Below are 18,755 nucleotides of genomic sequence, written 5' to 3'. Positions count from 1 at the left end.
TTAGCAACTTCATGAAGCCATCGCAAAACTATATGAAGTTAAAGTAAAGGACGTTGTTAATGGTCTGGGTACTGTAAGAAAATACAGGGTGCGTCAAAAAAATGTCTACACACTTTGAACTGTCCTAAACAATTTATTTCCCGTTCTACAAGGATAAATATCTGTGAGAAAGTAATGTTATGTTTCTTCAACAGGTGGCAGCAGCAAGGAAGTAACTGCAACATGGCGGACGTGAGTTTGAGCTTTGAAGCGCGGAAGCAGATAATGAAGTGGTACTGGAAGTTTGAGAATGTAGCTGCGGTTCGGAGACAGTGGAGAAGTGAGTATGGTACAGAACCTCCTTCAAGGTTAACAACTACATGTCTACGAGACAAATTCGAAATTCGTGGGACAGTGTGTGATGTGCATAAAGGTCGGTCAGGGCGACCTCGTACAGCTACAAGTGACGATTCCACAACTGCGGTCTTGGAACTGTTCCAGCGTTCGCCTCAAAAATCTTCAAGGCAAGCGTGAGAGTAATGTAAGTGCTAGTAGTGTGTGTACATTCCAAGGCTGGTGCAACAGCTAAGTGACGACGATCCAGATCGAAGGTTAGAATTTTCTGAATGGGTTCAGGAGATGGTGAGACATGAACCGGGATTTATGGGTAGCATAATTTGGTCGCATGAAGCCCAATTCAAACTCAATGGAACTGTCAATAGGCACAATTGTGAGTACCTGGCTGAAGATAATCCTCACATTACAGTTGAAAAGGCTGTGAATTTGCCTGGTGTAAATGTGTGGTGTGGTTTGCATGCAAGGGGACTCATTGGGCCTTTCCGCTTTGAAGGTACTGTTACTGGAGAAACGTACCTAACAATGCTTGCTGACTCCATATTCCCTGCCATTCGTGCATTATACGGTAATGATGAGTTTTATTGCCAACAAGATGGCGCCCAGCCGCACTATCACAGGGACGTACGAGCATATCTGGATCACAATGTGGCGGGCCAGACTAGTGGATAGGACGCAGGGGACCAATCGAGTTTCCTGCACGCTCTCCAGACCTCACGCCGCTGGGTTTCTTCTTATGGGGCACAGTAAAAGATGAGGTGTACAAACGTAAACCACGTAACCTTGACACACTTTGGAATGAGATTCAGGTGGTGTGCGCAGAAATCTCATTGGACACTTTGGTACGATGTACGGAATCAGTGGTGACTGGTACTCAGAAATGTATTGACGCTGAAGGCCACCAGTCTGAACATTAATGACATTTGCGAAGTACATTTATTTTTCCAACTAGACTTTAAGCGTTCCATTTCCATAAATTTAACATTGTAGAACGGGAAATAAATTTTCTATAACGCTTCAAAGTGTGTATACATTTTTTTGACGCACCCTGTATGTCGCAGACGTGTATCTGAAGTAGTTTTCCAGAACATCGAGAGGATCAAAGTAAATTTGTTTACTTTCCATTGAGAATGTAGAAACGTTTGTGAGTTGTTTCAGTCGTTTCCTAATCTTGAAACGAGTTCGTTTTCTGTATTGTTCAGTGAGAGACCATAATAAGAACAATTTAAGTGAAAGCACATAGTAACTGTTGTAGTTTGTACATTATTTGTGAAATAGGGATGCCTTTCAAATTTACGACAGAGGAATGCGTCGATATGGTGTTTATTAGTGGCAAATGTGACGGTAATGTTACGGCGGCAGTTAACGAATATCGCGTACGTTATCCAGCTCTGAGGATTCAGAATGCGCGTACCGTTAGCTGAGTATTTAGAATGTTACGGGAGACACGTTCCCTATCTAGCGTCCATGATCAGCACGAGCGCTCGATACGTGAAGACGATGATGACGATATTACGGATGCTATTCAACGAAGCCCGGGTACTTTATCTCTCAACGATGAGGCATTTCTCAATCTAAGGTATGGCGTACACTGAAGTACAATAATCTGTATCATTATCATAAACAAAAAGTGCCTAATTTATTCCCGGGAGTTACTGCCCTTCGCTTGGAGTTGTTCAACTGGTTAAACACTAATCGGCAGTCACTCAAACACATTTTATTTACTGAAGTAGTTAATAAGTTAAAAAATGTACGAAATTACGTCTTTGCTCCTCTGGATGTTCTGGAAAACTACTGCTGACACATGTCTGCTACATGTTTTATTAGATTCACCAGACCAATAACAACATAGTAAATGGACATCGTGCTTTACTTCAACCTCGTACAGTTTTGCTATGTCTTCATATTAGCGAACTTGCTAAATTTCAGGCAAAATCTTTTATGAGCCGTAACTGCGTAACTAAACATTTTCGGGACCTATGTTTATATGAACTTTTTTCTTTAGTTTTACTTGTAGAATGACATATTAAAATATTTGCACATCTTCGTGAATCACACTGTATACAATTAATTAACAGTAAAAGGGTCCATAAAAATGTGGATATTATGTCGTACCTTGATTGCGTACGAGAAAATCGTACTAGTCATGTGAAAAATCCGGCAAATTGATCAAGTAACGTACGAGATTCCGTGCGAGTGAAGCATGAAAAGGTTCTTTGATATAAGCAGTACTGCATTAGCTGAACGGGACCTAAGTGGCAAAACCATGAACATAACAGCAAATAAACACTCAGTGTCAGCGCAGTGTAACGTATAAACTGACTGCAAACGACAGGATATATGGCACCGGCTAAGAAAGTAAGATCAAGGCATGAATGCCGTTGAACGACAATTTCTGCACCTCAGAAGTACCTTACCGTACGAGTGTCGATCCCGCATCACTTTATGGACGCCCAGTAAGACCGGTCAACACACTGACGGCTGACAACAGCCACGTCACGCATACGTCACAGAGCAGAAGCCGCCAGAACGAACATCGAGGACGCGAGGGACGACAGAAGAAATCATAGCTCAAAACAAGGCCGCATCCCCACGTTTCCTCCCAAATCCCACCCGCTACTTACTGCGTTAACACCACATTACTTTACGAATGATGTTAATTGAGGTAGAGCTAATACAGAACAAATACTAAAAGAAAAACATGAAATGTGTATTGCATCTGTTAAGAAATAAAAATAATAATGCTATAGTATAACATAAAAAAGGGGCCAAACCGACACACCACAAATGAAACGTAATAGTGGAACATAAACCAACATACAGAGTATCAAATATTGAAAATACAAGGCTATGGATGTCGATAATGCAAAAAATCAAATGTTCAAATGTGTGTGATATCTTATGGGACTTAACTGCTGAGGTCATCAGTCCCTAAGCTTGCGCACTACTTAACCTAAATTATCGTAACGACAAACGCACACATCCATGCCCGAGGACGGACTCGAATCTCTGACGGGACCAGCCGCACAGTCCAAGCCTGCAGCGCTCAGACCTCTCGGCAGAGTCGATCAGTACTACGTAAAAGGCAACCTACGTAATCGTGCTGAATACAATCTCCAGTAACGGAGCCGTCAGTGTGACTGGTGAACACCTAAAAATGCTGAATATATACACAGCTGCAGTTCCACGTTAAATACTAAGCTGCGGAATGATATACGACTGTGTCCAAAATTTGGCAAAAAATATTGAATTCAGTGAAAAAAATCGTCTTGGTTTAAAAGAACACCGAGTTTACAAAAGACAATAAGGATGTTCGCAAAAACCCAATACAGAATTTGGTAAAAGACACAACCGATTTCGCAAAGAACACCGAATTTGGTAAAAACGCACGAATTTCGCAAAAACATGAAATTTGGCAAAGGTAACAACACTGAATTTGTCCAAAAATAACACCGAATTTATAAAAAAAATAACACCAAATTATTTCATGGAAGAAAACTATTTTTAGCTGTCGCTAGTTATGGCCATGACTGCAGTGTAGACCCATTGTCTCAGATCTATCAGATCTCGAAACGTTTTTTCTGTAAACAGTGTCCCTGATAAAACGCACGCACTAAAATCCAGTGGAGCCAGATCGGGAGACCGAGGGAGGCAATGGGACCCTCATCCCCATTCAACGCTCAGGAAACGTCTCACTGGAAAACGACGGCGGGAGGCACTCTTCGACCGTCCACGTTGCATGTCGACGACTCCACTCTAGACGTTCCCTTCTGTGAAGACGCGTCAGAGGTACACATACAGCAGGTCTCCGACAGTAAAGACAACTCTGCCGAGGCCTCCGCAGAGAGCCTGGTAGGCGGCTTCTCCGAGCCGTACTGTGCAGTCTGTGACCGTGTACGCGGCGGTTGTGGATGCGCGGTTACCCCAAAACCACTGTCGCGTTTGATAGGTGCCATGAAGTCACCGTTGGGGTGGTTGTCCGTTGACCAGAATGCCACCTTCCACGCAGGACACGGTCCTACGGAGATCAGGTTGACAGTTTGTACGATTATATCGTGAATTAGACACAGGAAGGGGAAACTATGGTTTGTTGCTTTAATTTTGGATACAGTCGTATATCGTTCCTTATCTTAGTATTTAATGAGGAACTCTGCAGCTGCGTATATACAGGTTGTTACAAAAAGGTACGGCCAAACTTTCAGGAAACATTCCTCACACACAAAGAAAGAAAATACACTCCTGGAAATGGAAAAAAGAACACATTGACACCTGTGTGTCAGACCCACCATACTTGCTCCGGACACTGCGAGAGGGTTGTACAAGCAATGATCACACGCACGGCACAGCGGACACACCAGGAACCGCGGTGTTGGCCGTCGAATGGCGCTAGCTGCGCAGCATTTGGGCACCGCCGCCGTCAGTGTCAGCCAGTTTGCCGTGGCATACGGAGCTCCATCGCAGTCTTTAACACTGGTAGCATGCCGTGACAGCGTGGACGTGAACCGTATGTGCAGTTGACGGACTTTGAGCGAGGGCGTATAGTGGGCATGCTGGAGGCCGGGTGGACGTACCGCCGAATTGCTCAACACGTGGGGCGTGAGGTCTCCACAGTACATCGATGTTGTCGCCAGTGGTCGGCGGAAGGTGCACGTGCCCGTCGACCTGGGACCGGACCGCAGCGACGCACGGATGCACGCCAAGACGGTAGGATCCTACGCAGTGCCGTAGGGGACCGCACCGCCACTTCCCAGCAAATTAGGGACACTGTTGCTCCTGGGGTATCGGCGAGGACCATTCGCAACCGTCTCCATGAAGCTGGGCTACGGTCCCGCACACCGTTAGGCCGTCTTCCGCTCACGCCCCAACATCGTGCAGCCCGCCTCCAGTGGTGTCGCGACAGGCGTGAATGGAGGGACGAATGGAGACGTGTCGTCTTCAGCGATGAGAGTCGCTTCTGCCTTGGTGCCAATGATGGTCGTACGCGTGTTTGGCGCCGTGCAGGTGAGCGCCACAATCAGGACTGCACACGACCGAGGCACACAGGGCCAACACCCGGCATCATGGTGCGGGGAGCGATCTCCTACACTGGCCGTACACCTATGGTGATCGTCGAGGGGACACTGAATAGTGCACGGTACATCCAAACCGTCATCGAACCCATCGTTCTACCATTCCTAGACCGGCAAGGGAACTTGCTGTTCCAACAGGACAATGCACGTCCGCATGTATCCCGTGCCACCCAACGTGCTCTAGAAGTTGTAAGTCAACTACCCTGGCCAGCAAGATCTCCGGATCTGTCCCGCATTGAGCATGTTTGGGACTGGATGAAGCGTCGTCTCACGCGGTCTGCACGTCCAGCACGAACGCTGGTTCAACGGAGGCGCCAGGTGGAAACGGCATGGCAAGCCGTTCCACAGGACTACATCCAGCATCTCTACGATCGTCTCCATGGGAGAATAGCAGCCTGCATTGCTGCGAAAAGTGGATATACACTGTACTAGTGCCGACATTGTGCATGCTCTGTTGCCTGTGTCTATGTGCCTGTGGTTCTGTCAGTGTGACCATGTGATGTATCTGACCCCAGGAATGTGTCAATAAAGTTTCCCCTTCCTGAGACAATGAATTCACGGTGTTCTTATTTCAATTTTCAGGAGTGTATGTTATGTGGACATGTGCCCGGAAACGCTTACTTTCCATGTTAGAGCTCATTTTATTACTTCTCTTCAAATCACATTAATCATGGAATGGAAACACACAGTAAGAGAACGTACCAGCGTAACTTTAAACACTTTGTTACAGGAAATCTTCAAAATGTCCTCCATTAGCGAGAATCATGCATCCACCCTCCGTCGCATGGGATCGCTGATGCAACCATGGAGAATTGCGTATTGTATCACAGCCGTCCACAATACGAGCACGAAGAGTCTCTACATTTGGTACCCGGGTTGCGTAGACAAGAGCTTTCAAATGCTCCCATAAATGAAAGTCAAGAGGGTTGAGGTCAGGAGAGCGTGGAGGCCATGGAATTGGTCCGTCTCTACCAATCCATCGGTCACGAACGCTTCGACTGAAATGTGCAGGAGCTCCATCGCGCATGAACCACATGTTGTGTCGTACTTGTAAAGGAACATGTTCTAGCAGCACAGATAGAGTATCCCGTATGAAATCATGATAACGTGCTCCATTGAGCGTAGGTGGAAGAACATGGGGCCCAATCAAGACACCACCAACAATGCCTGCCCAAAGAATGAGTCGCATGTCAACACAGGCACCGAAGTCAACATTACCTTCCTTCAATTGAGCCAACCGACGGTGAATCGAGGAAGTACAGTACATACTGACGAAACTAAAATGAGCTCTAACATGGAAATTAAGCGTTTCCGGATACATGTCCACATAACATCTTTTCTCTATTTGTGTGTGAGGAATGTTTCCTGAAAGTTTGGCCGTATCTTTTTGTAACACCCTGTATTCAGTATTTTTGGGTGTTAACCAGTCACACTGACTTCTCCGTTACTGGAGATTCTATGCAGCATGATTACGTAGGTTACCTTTTACGTAGTATTGCACTACCGACGCTGCGCTGGATTAGCCGAGCGGTCTGAGGCGCTGCAGGCATGGACTGTGCGGCTGGTCACGGCGGAGGTTCGAGTCCTCCCTCGGGCATGTGTGTGTGTGTGTGTGTGTGTGTGTGTGTGTGTGTGTGTGTGTGTGTTTGTCCTTAGGATAACTTAGGTTAAGTAGTGTGTAAGCTTAGGGACTGATGACCTCAGCAGTTAAGACCCATAAGATTTCATACACAGTTTGAACTTCGCTCTCCACTTTCTCACGAGGACTGAAGTTGATGAGGGGTGGCCATACACGTACAATACAAGAGGAAGTGGCGGAGAATGTTTCAACTGTTTCTGTGTGTTCCTACGATTGATTGGTTGGTCTCTTCATCTACAGACAGACGAAGCTCATTTTTCTGTGACGGGCGAGGTCAATACACAAAATTGCCGTGTAGGTGGATCTTCACCTCTAGTCACTGTGCACGAAGTTCCTCCGTATGGAGAACATATCACCGTATGGTGTGGCCTCACGGCTACGTTCATCATTGACACACTCTTCTTTGAACAGGTGGGCGCTCAAAAACAAAAGACGTCCAGTGTGACTGGCCAGCATTACTGCCATACGCTTCGCCAGCAGCTCATACCTCTCGCACAGGAGAGAGACGCATTGAACTCAACAGTTTGCATGCAAGATGGGACCCCACCGCCCATCGTTCCTGAAGTTCAAATGCCTCTCTGAGACCCATTTGGAAATCAGAATGAAATTTTTAATCTGCAGCGGAGTATGTGCTGCTATACAACTTCCCGTCTGCCAGACTGAGACTCGAACTCGGGACCTCTGCCTTTTGCGGGCAAGTGCTAAGTGCTCTACTAAATGAGCTGTCCAAGCACGACTCACGACTCGTCCTCACAGCCCTAGTCCGAATCTCGGTCCGGCACACAGTTTTAGTCTGCCAGGAAGTTTCGCATTTGGCAACGATCGAATTGTCAGCCGATCGTTTCGAAATGCTCGGCCGGCGCGATCACCTGATCTCACTCCCTGTGATTGCTGGTTGTTGGGCCACCTGAAGGACACGTTTCACTAGGGCAACATTCACACATGTACTGATCTGATGCGCAGCATATCAAAAGAGGTAGCCAGCATACATATAAATCTACATGATTAATCTGCAGTTCACATTTAAGTGCTTGGCAAAGGGTTCATCGAACCACAATCATACTATCTCCCTAACATTCCACTCTCGAACAGCGCGCGGGAAAAACGAACACCTAAACCTTTCTGTTCGAGCTCTGATTTCTCTTATTTTATTTTGATGATCATTCCTACCTATGTACGTTGGGCTCAACAAAATATTTTCGCATTCCGAAGAGAAAGTTGGTGACTGAAATTTGGTAAATAGACCTTGCCGCGACGAGAAACGTCTTTGCTTTAATGACTTCCATCCCAACTCGCGTATCATATCTGCCACACTGTCTCCCCTATTACGTGATAATACAAAACGAGCTGCCCTTTTTGGCATCCTTTCGATGTCCTCCGTCAATCCAACCTGGTAAGGATCCCACACCGCGCAGCAATATTCCAACAGAGGACGAACGAGTGTAGTGTAAGCTGTCTCTTTAGTGGACTTGTTGCATCTTCTAAGTGTCCTGCCAATGAAACGCAGCCTTTGGCTCGCCTGCCCCACAATATTATCTATGTGGTCTTTCAAACTGAAGTTGTTCGTAATTAACACCCAGGTACTTTGTTGAATTGACAGCCTTGAGAATTGTACTATTCATCGAGTAATCGAATTCCAACGGATTACTTTTGGAAGTCATGTGGATCACCTCACACTTTTCGTTATTTAGCGTCAACTGCCACCTGCCACACCATACAGCAATCTTTTCTAAATCGCTTTGCAACTGATACTGTTCTTCGGGTGACCTTACTAGACGGTAAATTACAGCATCATCTGCGAACAACCTAAGAGAACTGCTCAGATTGTCACCCAGATCATTTATATAGATCAGGAATAGCAGAGGTCCCACGACGCTACCCTGGGGAACACCTGATATCACTTCAATTTTATTCGATGATTTGCCATCTATTACTACGAACTGTGACCTTCATGACAGGAAATCACGAATCCAGTCGCACAACTGAGACGATACCCCATAGGCCCGCAGCTTGATTAGAAGTCGCTTGTGAGGAACAGTGTCAAAAGCTTTCCGGAATTCTAGAAATACGGAATCAACTTGAGATCCCCTGTCGATAGCGGCTATTACTTTGTGTGAATAAAGAGCTAGCTGCGTTGCACAAGAACGATGTTTTCTGAAGCCATGCTGATTACGTATCAATAGATCGTTCCCTTCGAGGTGATTCACAATGTTTGGATACAGTATATGCTCCAAAACCCTACTGTAAACCGATGTCAATGATAGGTCTGTAGTCTGTAGTTCGATGGATTACTCCTACTACCCTTCTTAAACACTGGTGCGACCTGCGCAATTTTCTAATCTGTAGGGTCAGATCCATCGGTGAGCGAGCGGTTGTATATGATTGCTAAGTAGGGAGCTATATCGGTATACAATCTGGACCTGAAGACTTGCCCGTATCAAGCGATTTGAGTTCCTTCGCAACCCGTAAGGTATCTTCAGCATACCTACAGACATGCTTCGTTCTGTTGCCCCAAATGTTGTCCTGCGCTTTTGGACTCTTCTGGATACTGACGGGACCCTATTGAGCCCCTTTTGTAGAAGTAACGAGACCGCTATGTAACGGTGTGTTGCACTTTAGCAGCACATTGGAAGTATTTCAGTTGGATTGAGTCTGCATTATTTGTCTTCCCCATATCCTTCACATTAATGCTACCAAGTCTGTTATTCGTATGGTAATTAGTTTCAGTGTTATAACGTGTTAAATAGGGAACGCTTAATTGTAACCACCTGATATATACCATCCCCCGTATTGTTCCAAAACCTTTCCTGGCGCTTTTGCGTTCTACTTTTTCCGTCTCTGTGATACGACCGAGCGAGGTGGCGCAGTGGTTAGCACACTGGACTCGCAGTCGGGAGGACGACGGTTCAATCCAGCGTCCGGCTATCCTGATTTAGGTTTTTCGTGATTTCCCTAAATCGCTCCAGGCAAATGCCGGGATGGTTCCTTTGAAAGGGCACGGCCGACTTCCTTTCCCTTCCTTCCCTAATCCGATGAGACCGATGACCTCGCTGTTTGGTCTCTTCCCCCCAAACGACCAAACGTCTGTGATACCTACGTGGTATCGGCCGCTATTTGGGCGGCCAATTACGATACTGCGTTTCCTACAACACTGGGGTGCTATTCCAATGCCAGACAACGCCTGTCAGTAGTGACAATGTAGGGGGAAAATAGGCTGAGAATGCCAATTGAAGTTTGTGTTGGGGAGGCAATCGACTGTGGTAATTTGTGTAGCAACATCAAGCGTGTGGCTGCGGTGGTGTAATGGTATGCATTTGTGGGTAGTAAACAAGAAGGCCCTGGTTAATTCTTAATTCATTTCTTCATTGAAAGGCAAAGCTCCCGAGTTCGATTCTCGGTCGAGCACACACTTTTAATGTGCCAGGAAGTTTCATATCAGCGCACACTGCGCTGCAGAGTGAAAATCTCATTCTGGAATCATCCCCCAGGTTGTGGCTAAGTCATGTCTCCGCAGTATCCCTTCTTTCAGGAGTGCTAGTTCTGCAAGGTTCGCAGGAGAGCTTCTGTAAAGTTTGGAAGGTAGGGGACGAGATATTGGCAGAAGTAAAGCTGTGAGGACCGGCAGTGAGTTGTGCTTGGGTAGCTCAGTTGACAGAGCACTTGCCCGCGAAAGGCAAAGGTCCCGAGTTCGAGTCTCGTGCGGGCACACAGTTTTAATCTGCCAGGAAGTTTCATATCAGCGCACACTCCGCTGCAGAGTGAAAATCTCATTCTGGAAGCATTTCTTCATTGTCGTAGATAAATTTGGGACTTAAATGTTTCGGAGAAAATTCAATCCTAAGTTTAACTTCCGTTATGTTTCCTTCCTCTTAAGATTTTGGCTTATGATACAAGTTGTAATGTAGCGTAGAAGGTGAAGAAGCAGACGCAGTGGCAGACAGCGCCACTGTCGCCAAGCTAGTCGGTGATTGCAGTGCCTTAATCGAGCTTACCTGCATGAGAACTATGATTCGTCTCATCACCGCAGAGACCTCGTGCTTCGATATGTCCGGTATGAGCCGGTCAGGGTCGACGCCGATGGAGGCGATGCAGAAGCTCCGCATCGCGCTGGAGAACGCCGCGGCGTGCACGTCGGCGGGGGCGGCGCCGCCCGCGCTGTCTGTGGCCAGCAGCTCGCTCAAGTAGAGGGAGCCCTCGTGGAACGCCTCCAGGAAGTTCCCATGCAGCTGCAACACGCCGCCGTACAGTGTCTATCCACGGAGGGGGCGCCGCTCTCGCAGCGTCCAGCCGGCGTCCTCCCCCCCCCCTCCGCCCCCCCATCCTCCCCCCACCCACACAGCTCGCAGGTGCAGAGCAAAGCTGGTACAGCGCTGGCCCAGCAGGTTGAAATACTGCGATCTTCTTTAATAACTTCTTGTGGTGAGCGTACTGTAAGACCTTCAGTACACACACCATCAGATTATTTGACTTGTCGCTCTAACAAAGCGAGTATCAGCAGTATGTCTCGGGGTCTTATTGTGGCGTGTTTATCTTCTGCCATTAGGTCAGACGATAGAAACGCCACTTGCACTCTTAGAGTAGCAGATTCAGAGTGTTGTGTACATAGCTGCCCGTAGTCAGCGCGTACGCAACTTACCCACTAGAGCGCGCTCCGCTAAGCACAACAGCGCAGGCGCAGCGCTCCTCTGTCTCTGCACTATGAGATGGCGCTGCCTTAGAGACAGACCAAATTCTGCTTCCGCCGATCCGCGTATTAATATGTAACGCAGCCAATGAGTTTGCTGCTAACATAGAACCTTTTCTCCTCACGCATCACACTCACACAGTGATACCTGAGCGTGCGAGGTGTTATAACGAGTGTACAGACCTCCGATTAGTCAGTCTGCATTGGTCTGCACCAGTCCGTACCCATCTGCATTAGTCTGTACCAGCCTATAGTCAGGTTTCAGTCTGCGCCTAATAAGATTATCATATCCCTGTACATAGCCATGAAGATAAATGTATAGACACTTTGTCAAGTATCAGAGATACGTGAGAATAAGATTAACGTACCAAGATCAAAGGAACTTCAGATTGTCAATTGTAAACAGCATACAGAATCAAGTTACATAATGCCTATACATTTTATTATTTTATGAAATGTGTGTGAAAATTAATCAAGTTCTGTTTAAAGTTGGTCCCCGTCAATCTGCTACTCTAATCGTGCAAGTGGCATTTCCATCGTCTGACCTAACGGAAAAAGATAAACATCCCACGATAAGACCATGAGGCACACTGCTGACACTTGCCTACTTCGTTAGGGTGACAAGTCAAATAATCTGATGGTGTGAGTAACGAAGGTCTTACAGTATGCACACCACAGATGGTGACCAACTTCAAACAGAACTTGATTAATTTTGACTCACATTTATTAAAATAATAACAAGCATAAAAATTACTTAACTTGGTTCTGCATGCTATTTACAATTGACAATCTGAAGTTCCTTTGGTATTGATACATTAATCTTATTCTTACAAATCTCTCTGATATTTGACATAAGTGTGTATACATTTACCTTCATGGCTATGTACAGGAATATGCTAATGTCATTGGCCGCAGACTGAAACTTGACTGTAGACTGGTACAGACCAGTGCAGACAAATGCAGACTGACTAATCGGAGGTCTGTACACTCGTTGTAATACCTCGCACGTTCAGGTACAGTGCGCGAATGTGACCTGCGAGGAGAAAAGGTTCTACTTTAGCAGCAATCTCATTGGCTGCGTTACATATTAATATGCGGATCGGCGGAAGCAGTATTTGGTCCGTCTCTAAGGCAGCGCCATCTCGTAGTGCGGAGATGGACAAGCCCTGCGCCTGCGCTGTTGTGCTTAGCAGGGCGTGCTCTAGCGGGAAAGTTGTGTACGCACTGACTACGCGGAATTATCTACACAACACGACATGACATTTTCACTATTTCCAAAAACACCTTAAGCGTCTTACCATTACGTCATATTCAAAGGCTATAAAATAGAACAATAAAACTGGTATCAGAAGATATGAAAGTACGAGGGCTGTTGAAAAAGTAAGGTGACTCTCCAGCCGGTCCGGCTAGCCGCGCAGTCTAACGCTCTGCTTCCCGAGCCTGGCGTATTAGTGTCGAGGTCCGGTGTGCTGGCCAGCCTGTGGAAGGTTTTTAAGGCGGTTTTCCATCTACCTTGCCGAATGTGGGATGGTTCTCCTTATTTCCCTGGGGTGGGGGGCGGCGGGTTGTGGAGTAGGGGGGGGATATACCTGGGGCCGAACCGCACAATAACGTTGGGTTCAGTGTGGGGTGCGTGAACTGCTGTGGCCTGTTCTGGGGTTGTGAACTGCTGAGGACTATGGCGGGTCGAACCTCTGTATCGTTTATAGGTCCCCAGTTCAATACACACAAGGTGGTTTTTTAAATTTGCGCGTGCAACGTACATTCTATTATCGATCATCTTTTCTGTTATTCACATGTCCCAAACATGTGTTCACAGTTTCAAATGTACAGCATATTTCGTTGATTTTACACAGATAGAAAGCTTAGACTTTTTTAGTACGCTCAGCGATTTTAGGTTATTATAAGAAATGGAGCGCAGAATTTGCATCAAGTTGGAATCAAGTGCTCTAAATGTAATGTTGACAGTGGCATCTGGCGAGTCTGCTCTAAGTAAAAAAAAAAATTAAAAAAATAAAGTTTACAAGTGGTACAGGCACTTCCAAGATGACCGAGAAGATGCCAGTAACGAAGCTGTGAAGAAGATCGTTTTGTAAAATCGTCGAATTACCGTAAGAGAGGTTGCTGAGGATGTTGGCATATCGGTCGGCTCGTGTCGCACGGTTTTTCGGATGTCTTGGACATGAGACGCGTATCAACCAAGTTCGTTCCAGCTTCACACTTTTGATCAGAAGAGACATCACAGGGGCTCTAGAATGACTTCAATAATGACCTTGATTTGCTCAAAAGGGTCATAACTCGTGCCGAAACCAAAACCTAGTTGTTGTCCCAATGGAAGCATCCCAGAGACTCAAGACCGAAAAAAGCACGCCAAGTTCGATCAAACGTCAAAGCTTTGCTCACTGTTTTTGTTTTTCAATTACCGTGGTGTAGTGCATAATGAATTTTTGCCTCAAGGTCGTACGTACCTTGACGTTATCGCCGTCCGCGAGAAGCAATACACAAAAAATTTCCGGAATTGTGGAAAAACAATTCATGGGCTTCAGTGCACCAGCTCATTCATCGTTACTTGTGCTAGGTTTTTTAGCCAACAACAACTCGACAATCATGTCTCAGGCACGATATTCACCGAATTGTGCCCCTGCGGTTCTTTTCTGTTCCCAATGCTGAAGACACCTATGAAAGGACGACGCCATAACGAATGCTGAGTATAAGCATGCAGTGAATGTCTGGCGGGAATTCAGTTTTTCCACTTTAGAGAGTATGCATGGCTTTACATGGACAAAGACGTGCGCTTGCTTGCGGACGTTTCCGAAAAATTCCGGACTCTATGTATGACCACATATTCTCTGGACCCCGCCTTTTATTACACAGCTTCTGGGTTGTCTTGTGACACAATGCTCAAGAAAACGAGGTGCAGCATCGAATTATTGACTGATCCTGACATGCTTCTTTTCTTTGAGCGAGGGATCCATGGGGGACTTTGCCAATGTGTCCATAGGCACGCAAGAGCAAATAACCCACGGATGGGTGACAGGTTCAACGCATCCCTTGATTCAAGTTATACACTCCTGGAAATTGAAATAAGAACACCGTGAATTCATTGTCCCAGGAAGGGGAGACTTTATTGACACATTCCTGGGGTCAGATACATCACATGATCACACTGACAGAACCACAGGCACATAGACACAGGCAACAGAGCATGCACAATGTCGGCACTAGTACAGTGTATATCCACCTTTCGCAGCAATGCAGGCTGCTATTCTCCCATGGAGACGATCGTAGAGATGCTGGATGTAGTCCTGTGGAACGGCTTGCCATGCCATTTCCACCTGGCGCCTCAGTTGGACGTGCAGACCGCGTGAGACGACGCTTCATCCAGTCCCAATGCTCAATGGGGGACAGATTCGGAGATCTTGCTGGCCAGGGTAGTTGACTTACATCTTCTAGAGCACGTTGGGTGGCACGGGATACATTCGGACGTGCATTGTCCTGTTGGAACAGCAAGTTCCCTTGCTTGTCTAGGAATGGTAGAACGATGGGTTCGATGACGGTTTGGATGTACCGTGCACTATTTAGTGTCCCCTCGACGATCACCAGAGGTGTACGGCCAGTGTAGGAGATCGCTCCCCACACCATGATGCCGGCTGTTGGCCCTGTGTGCCTCGGTCTGATTGTGGCGCTCACCTGCACGGCGCCAAACACGCATACGACCATCATTGGCACCAAGGCACAAGCGACTCTCATCGCTGAAGACGACACGTCTCCATTCGTCCCTCCATTCACGTCTGTCGCGACACCACTGGAGGCGGGCTGCACGATGTTGGGGCGTGAGCGGAAGACGGCCTAACGGTGTGCGGGACCGTAGCCCAGCTTCATGGAGACGGTTGCGAATGGTCCTCGCCGATACCCCAGGAGCAACAGTGTCCCTACTTTGCTGGGAAGTGGCGGTGCGGTCCCCTACGGCACTGCGTAGGATCCTACGGTCTTGGCGTGCATCCGTGCGTCGCTGCGGTCCGGTCCCAGGTCGACGGGCACGTGCACCTTCCGCCGACCACTGACGACAACATCGATGTACTGTGGAGACCTCACGCCCCACGTGTTGAGCAATTCGGCGGTACGTCCACCCGGCCTCCCGCATGCCCACTATACGCCCTCGCTCAAATTCCGTTAACTGCACATACGGTTCACGTCCACGCTGTCGCGGCATGCTACCAGTGTTAAAGACTGCGATGGAGCTCCGTATGCCACGGCAAACTGGCTGACACTGACGGCGGCGGTGCACAAATGCTGCGTAGCTAGCGCCATTCGACGGCCAACACCGCGGTTCCTGGTGTGTCCGCTGTGCCGTGCGTGTGATCATTGCTTGTACAGCCCTCTCGCAGTGTCCGGAGCAAGTATGGTGGGTCTGACACACCGGTGTCAATGTGTTCTTTTTTCCATTTCCAAGAGTGTATAACGTACCTCGACGTGAATAATTTATACAGGCATGCCATGGAGCAATCACTGCCGATTTCCGAGTTTGGGTGGCTGTCCAAAGATGAGTGCAAGGGATTAGGTGGAAAAAACAAGTGGGTATGACAGCTGATTCTGATGTAGGGTATGTGGTGGAGGCAGAACTCACATACCCTATTAGTTTGCACCATGCGCATACCGAATTGCCACTGTGTCCAGAGCAACTAGTTCTGTGAGGAGGGTCCACACCGAAACTGATGAGAACGCTGGGGGGATAAGCAGAGGTATATAATTCACTATCGTCAGCAATGCCTCAGTTTGGGTGTAGAGCTGGTTAAAATCACGTGGGCCATCTCCTTCAAGCAGTCCCCCTGGTTGAAGGAGTATATTGTTTTGAATACGAGACAGAGTGGTTCCGCGACGTGTGACTTTGAGAAACATTTTTATAAATTAATGAATAATTCAATTTTCGGTGAAACGGTAGAGAATTTGAGGGGGCGACGTGAAATTTTTATTAGAACCGAATGGGATGGGAGTTATGGCGTAAGAAAATACATTGCCAGACCAAATTTTAAGCGGGTCACCATATTAAGTAAGAACTTTGTTGCTGTGGAGATGGTGAAGACTGCAGTAGAGTTTACTAAACCTGTCTATGTGGGGGTGTGCATACTAGACCTGTCCAAACTTCAAATGTACCGCTTTCATTATGAGTTCGCGAAAACTCATTTCGCAGATCCTAAATTACTTTATATGGATACAGATAGCTTCATCTACTGGGTGAAGAACTGTGATCCATATGAAGTAATTAGGTGCCACGGTAATGAATTCAACATGTCTTCTCACGTGGCCGATAATCCTTATGGAAATGTTCCGCAGATTAAGAACAAGAAGGTTATCAGTCTCATGAAAGATGAGTCGAATGTATTGCCGACTGTGGAGTTTGTAGGTCTTCGGTCAAAAACGCAGTTAATATCCGTTTAACCTATGGCAGCGCCATCTAGTGGGCTAACCATAGCGCCATCTGGTTTGCCACTTCAAGCTAGACGAGTTTCGTTCTTTGTAGTTTTTTCGTTTGATGCTTATTTCATGAGATATTTGGCCCGGTCACTATCAATGGACCACCCTGTCTATACTGAGGGAGTTGATTGCTCACTCCTTTATGCTGAAAGTCTACACCCTCACCGTTACTTTTAGATTGCTCATTCAGTAAATGTTGTATAATGGTCGTGTATTTAGAGTTTTGCGGCTTTCTCAGTGTTCCGTCGGGATTTTTTTATACGGATAAGTTAAGCGAAGTATTTCACGATAGACTTTGCGATCATCGGTAGAGTATTTTAAGTTTTTTGATGTCCTTATGAACATTAGGTTCATTAAACCAGGCGTTTTTTTTAACTCTGTATCGCCGATGCGTATTATGCAATCGGATAAACTTACAGTTTGAGAGCCTAGCATGTATGGTCTCTTCCTGCTGACACCAAATGATTTATGTATCTTAACGGGTGGATACTGGTTGGTGAATCCAGCGATTGGATTATAATCATGCGACGCCATCTTGGTGATAGATTCGGTAACAGGTTTTAAAGTTTCTTTTTGTGTTTGCTCGCGATCGATGTGACCGTGAGGTGGCATGAGTCCCCTCTCATATTTCTATCTTAATCTGAGTAATTCCATTTTCGTCTCCAATTGCATGCAGTGAAAAGCTGCTATTCCTTCACACGCGGACTTCCCACGCAGCGTCTCTCATCACCTGGTTGGTCCGGTGACAGGCGAGGTCTGCTGAGCTTGAAAGGGTTAAGCTGATGGGTGTGAGGGAGTCGAGTGCATGCTTTCCAGACGCCGACATTGTCATAAGAGCGGGAGCGACACGCCGAGAGGGGCCAGAAGGAGTGGCTGGGCTACAGGTTCCGTTACTTCGCAGAAACTTAGTAAAAATACTTTATGGCAGGCTACCAGCGAGGCGTGGGAATGACTTGTGTTCCCAGGCAGTCTTGGCGGGAAAATTACCGCGTTTTTGCAAAATTGTAACTGCGATTAGCTGGCTCAGGGGATAGCTCTGTGACGTAGCAAAATCGGCTCAGAAATTGGCGCCAAGTATCTCCATTGGTGGAATAGTAGTGCATCGGCAATAGAGTGGAATTTTCCGCCGGTTTTCGAGTTGCTGATTGGAACATTTAACCACGGCCACTGTCATGAGGGCGGGAATATTCTGTGTTCGGTTTGTATGGGTGCTCTTGAGAGAGTCGGCTCTCGCCTTTCGGTCGGGATAGGTTACAAGACTGAGCTCTCTCTGCTCTGGACAGCCTGCCTTCTGTTGGCTGTCTAATATACTTTTATTTAATTGTAACTGTTTGACGAAGTTGCTGAAGTTTCGACTTCAACGTAACTTTCCGAGTACAGTTGGCAATTGAGCGTTCTGCGTACAAGCGGCCTATGTTGTCCGTCTTGAGCAGTTTTGGCTAAAGTTGACTGTATCGGAGTTGCTGTGTGACTTCGCTTGTTAAACTCAATCACTGTACCGTCAGTGATTGTGTGGCGGGCCTTCTTCGTCTCCCTCAGAGGCGCATTTGTATTG

General features: G+C 46.9%; 1 protein-coding gene across 2 annotated transcripts in view; it reads right to left on the bottom strand.

Annotated features, from left to right (window-relative positions):
• Positions 1 to 18,755, bottom strand: part of LOC126291890 (cytochrome P450 4g15-like) — a 131,725-nt gene that overhangs the window by 46,180 nt on the left and 66,790 nt on the right. For both annotated transcript variants that reach the window (XM_049985618.1, XM_049985619.1), the window contains one exon: positions 11,034 to 11,267. In XM_049985618.1, coding sequence (XP_049841575.1) covers positions 11,034 to 11,267 — 234 coding nt within the window. The remainder of the gene's footprint in view (positions 1 to 11,033; positions 11,268 to 18,755) is intronic.

This window comes from Schistocerca gregaria, chromosome 9, assembly GCF_023897955.1.
Source record: "Schistocerca gregaria isolate iqSchGreg1 chromosome 9, iqSchGreg1.2, whole genome shotgun sequence".
Classification (NCBI taxonomy): domain Eukaryota; kingdom Metazoa; phylum Arthropoda; class Insecta; order Orthoptera; family Acrididae; genus Schistocerca; species Schistocerca gregaria.
The sequence above is the reverse complement of the archived record's forward strand: the minus strand, read 5'-3'. Positions and strand labels throughout refer to the sequence as shown.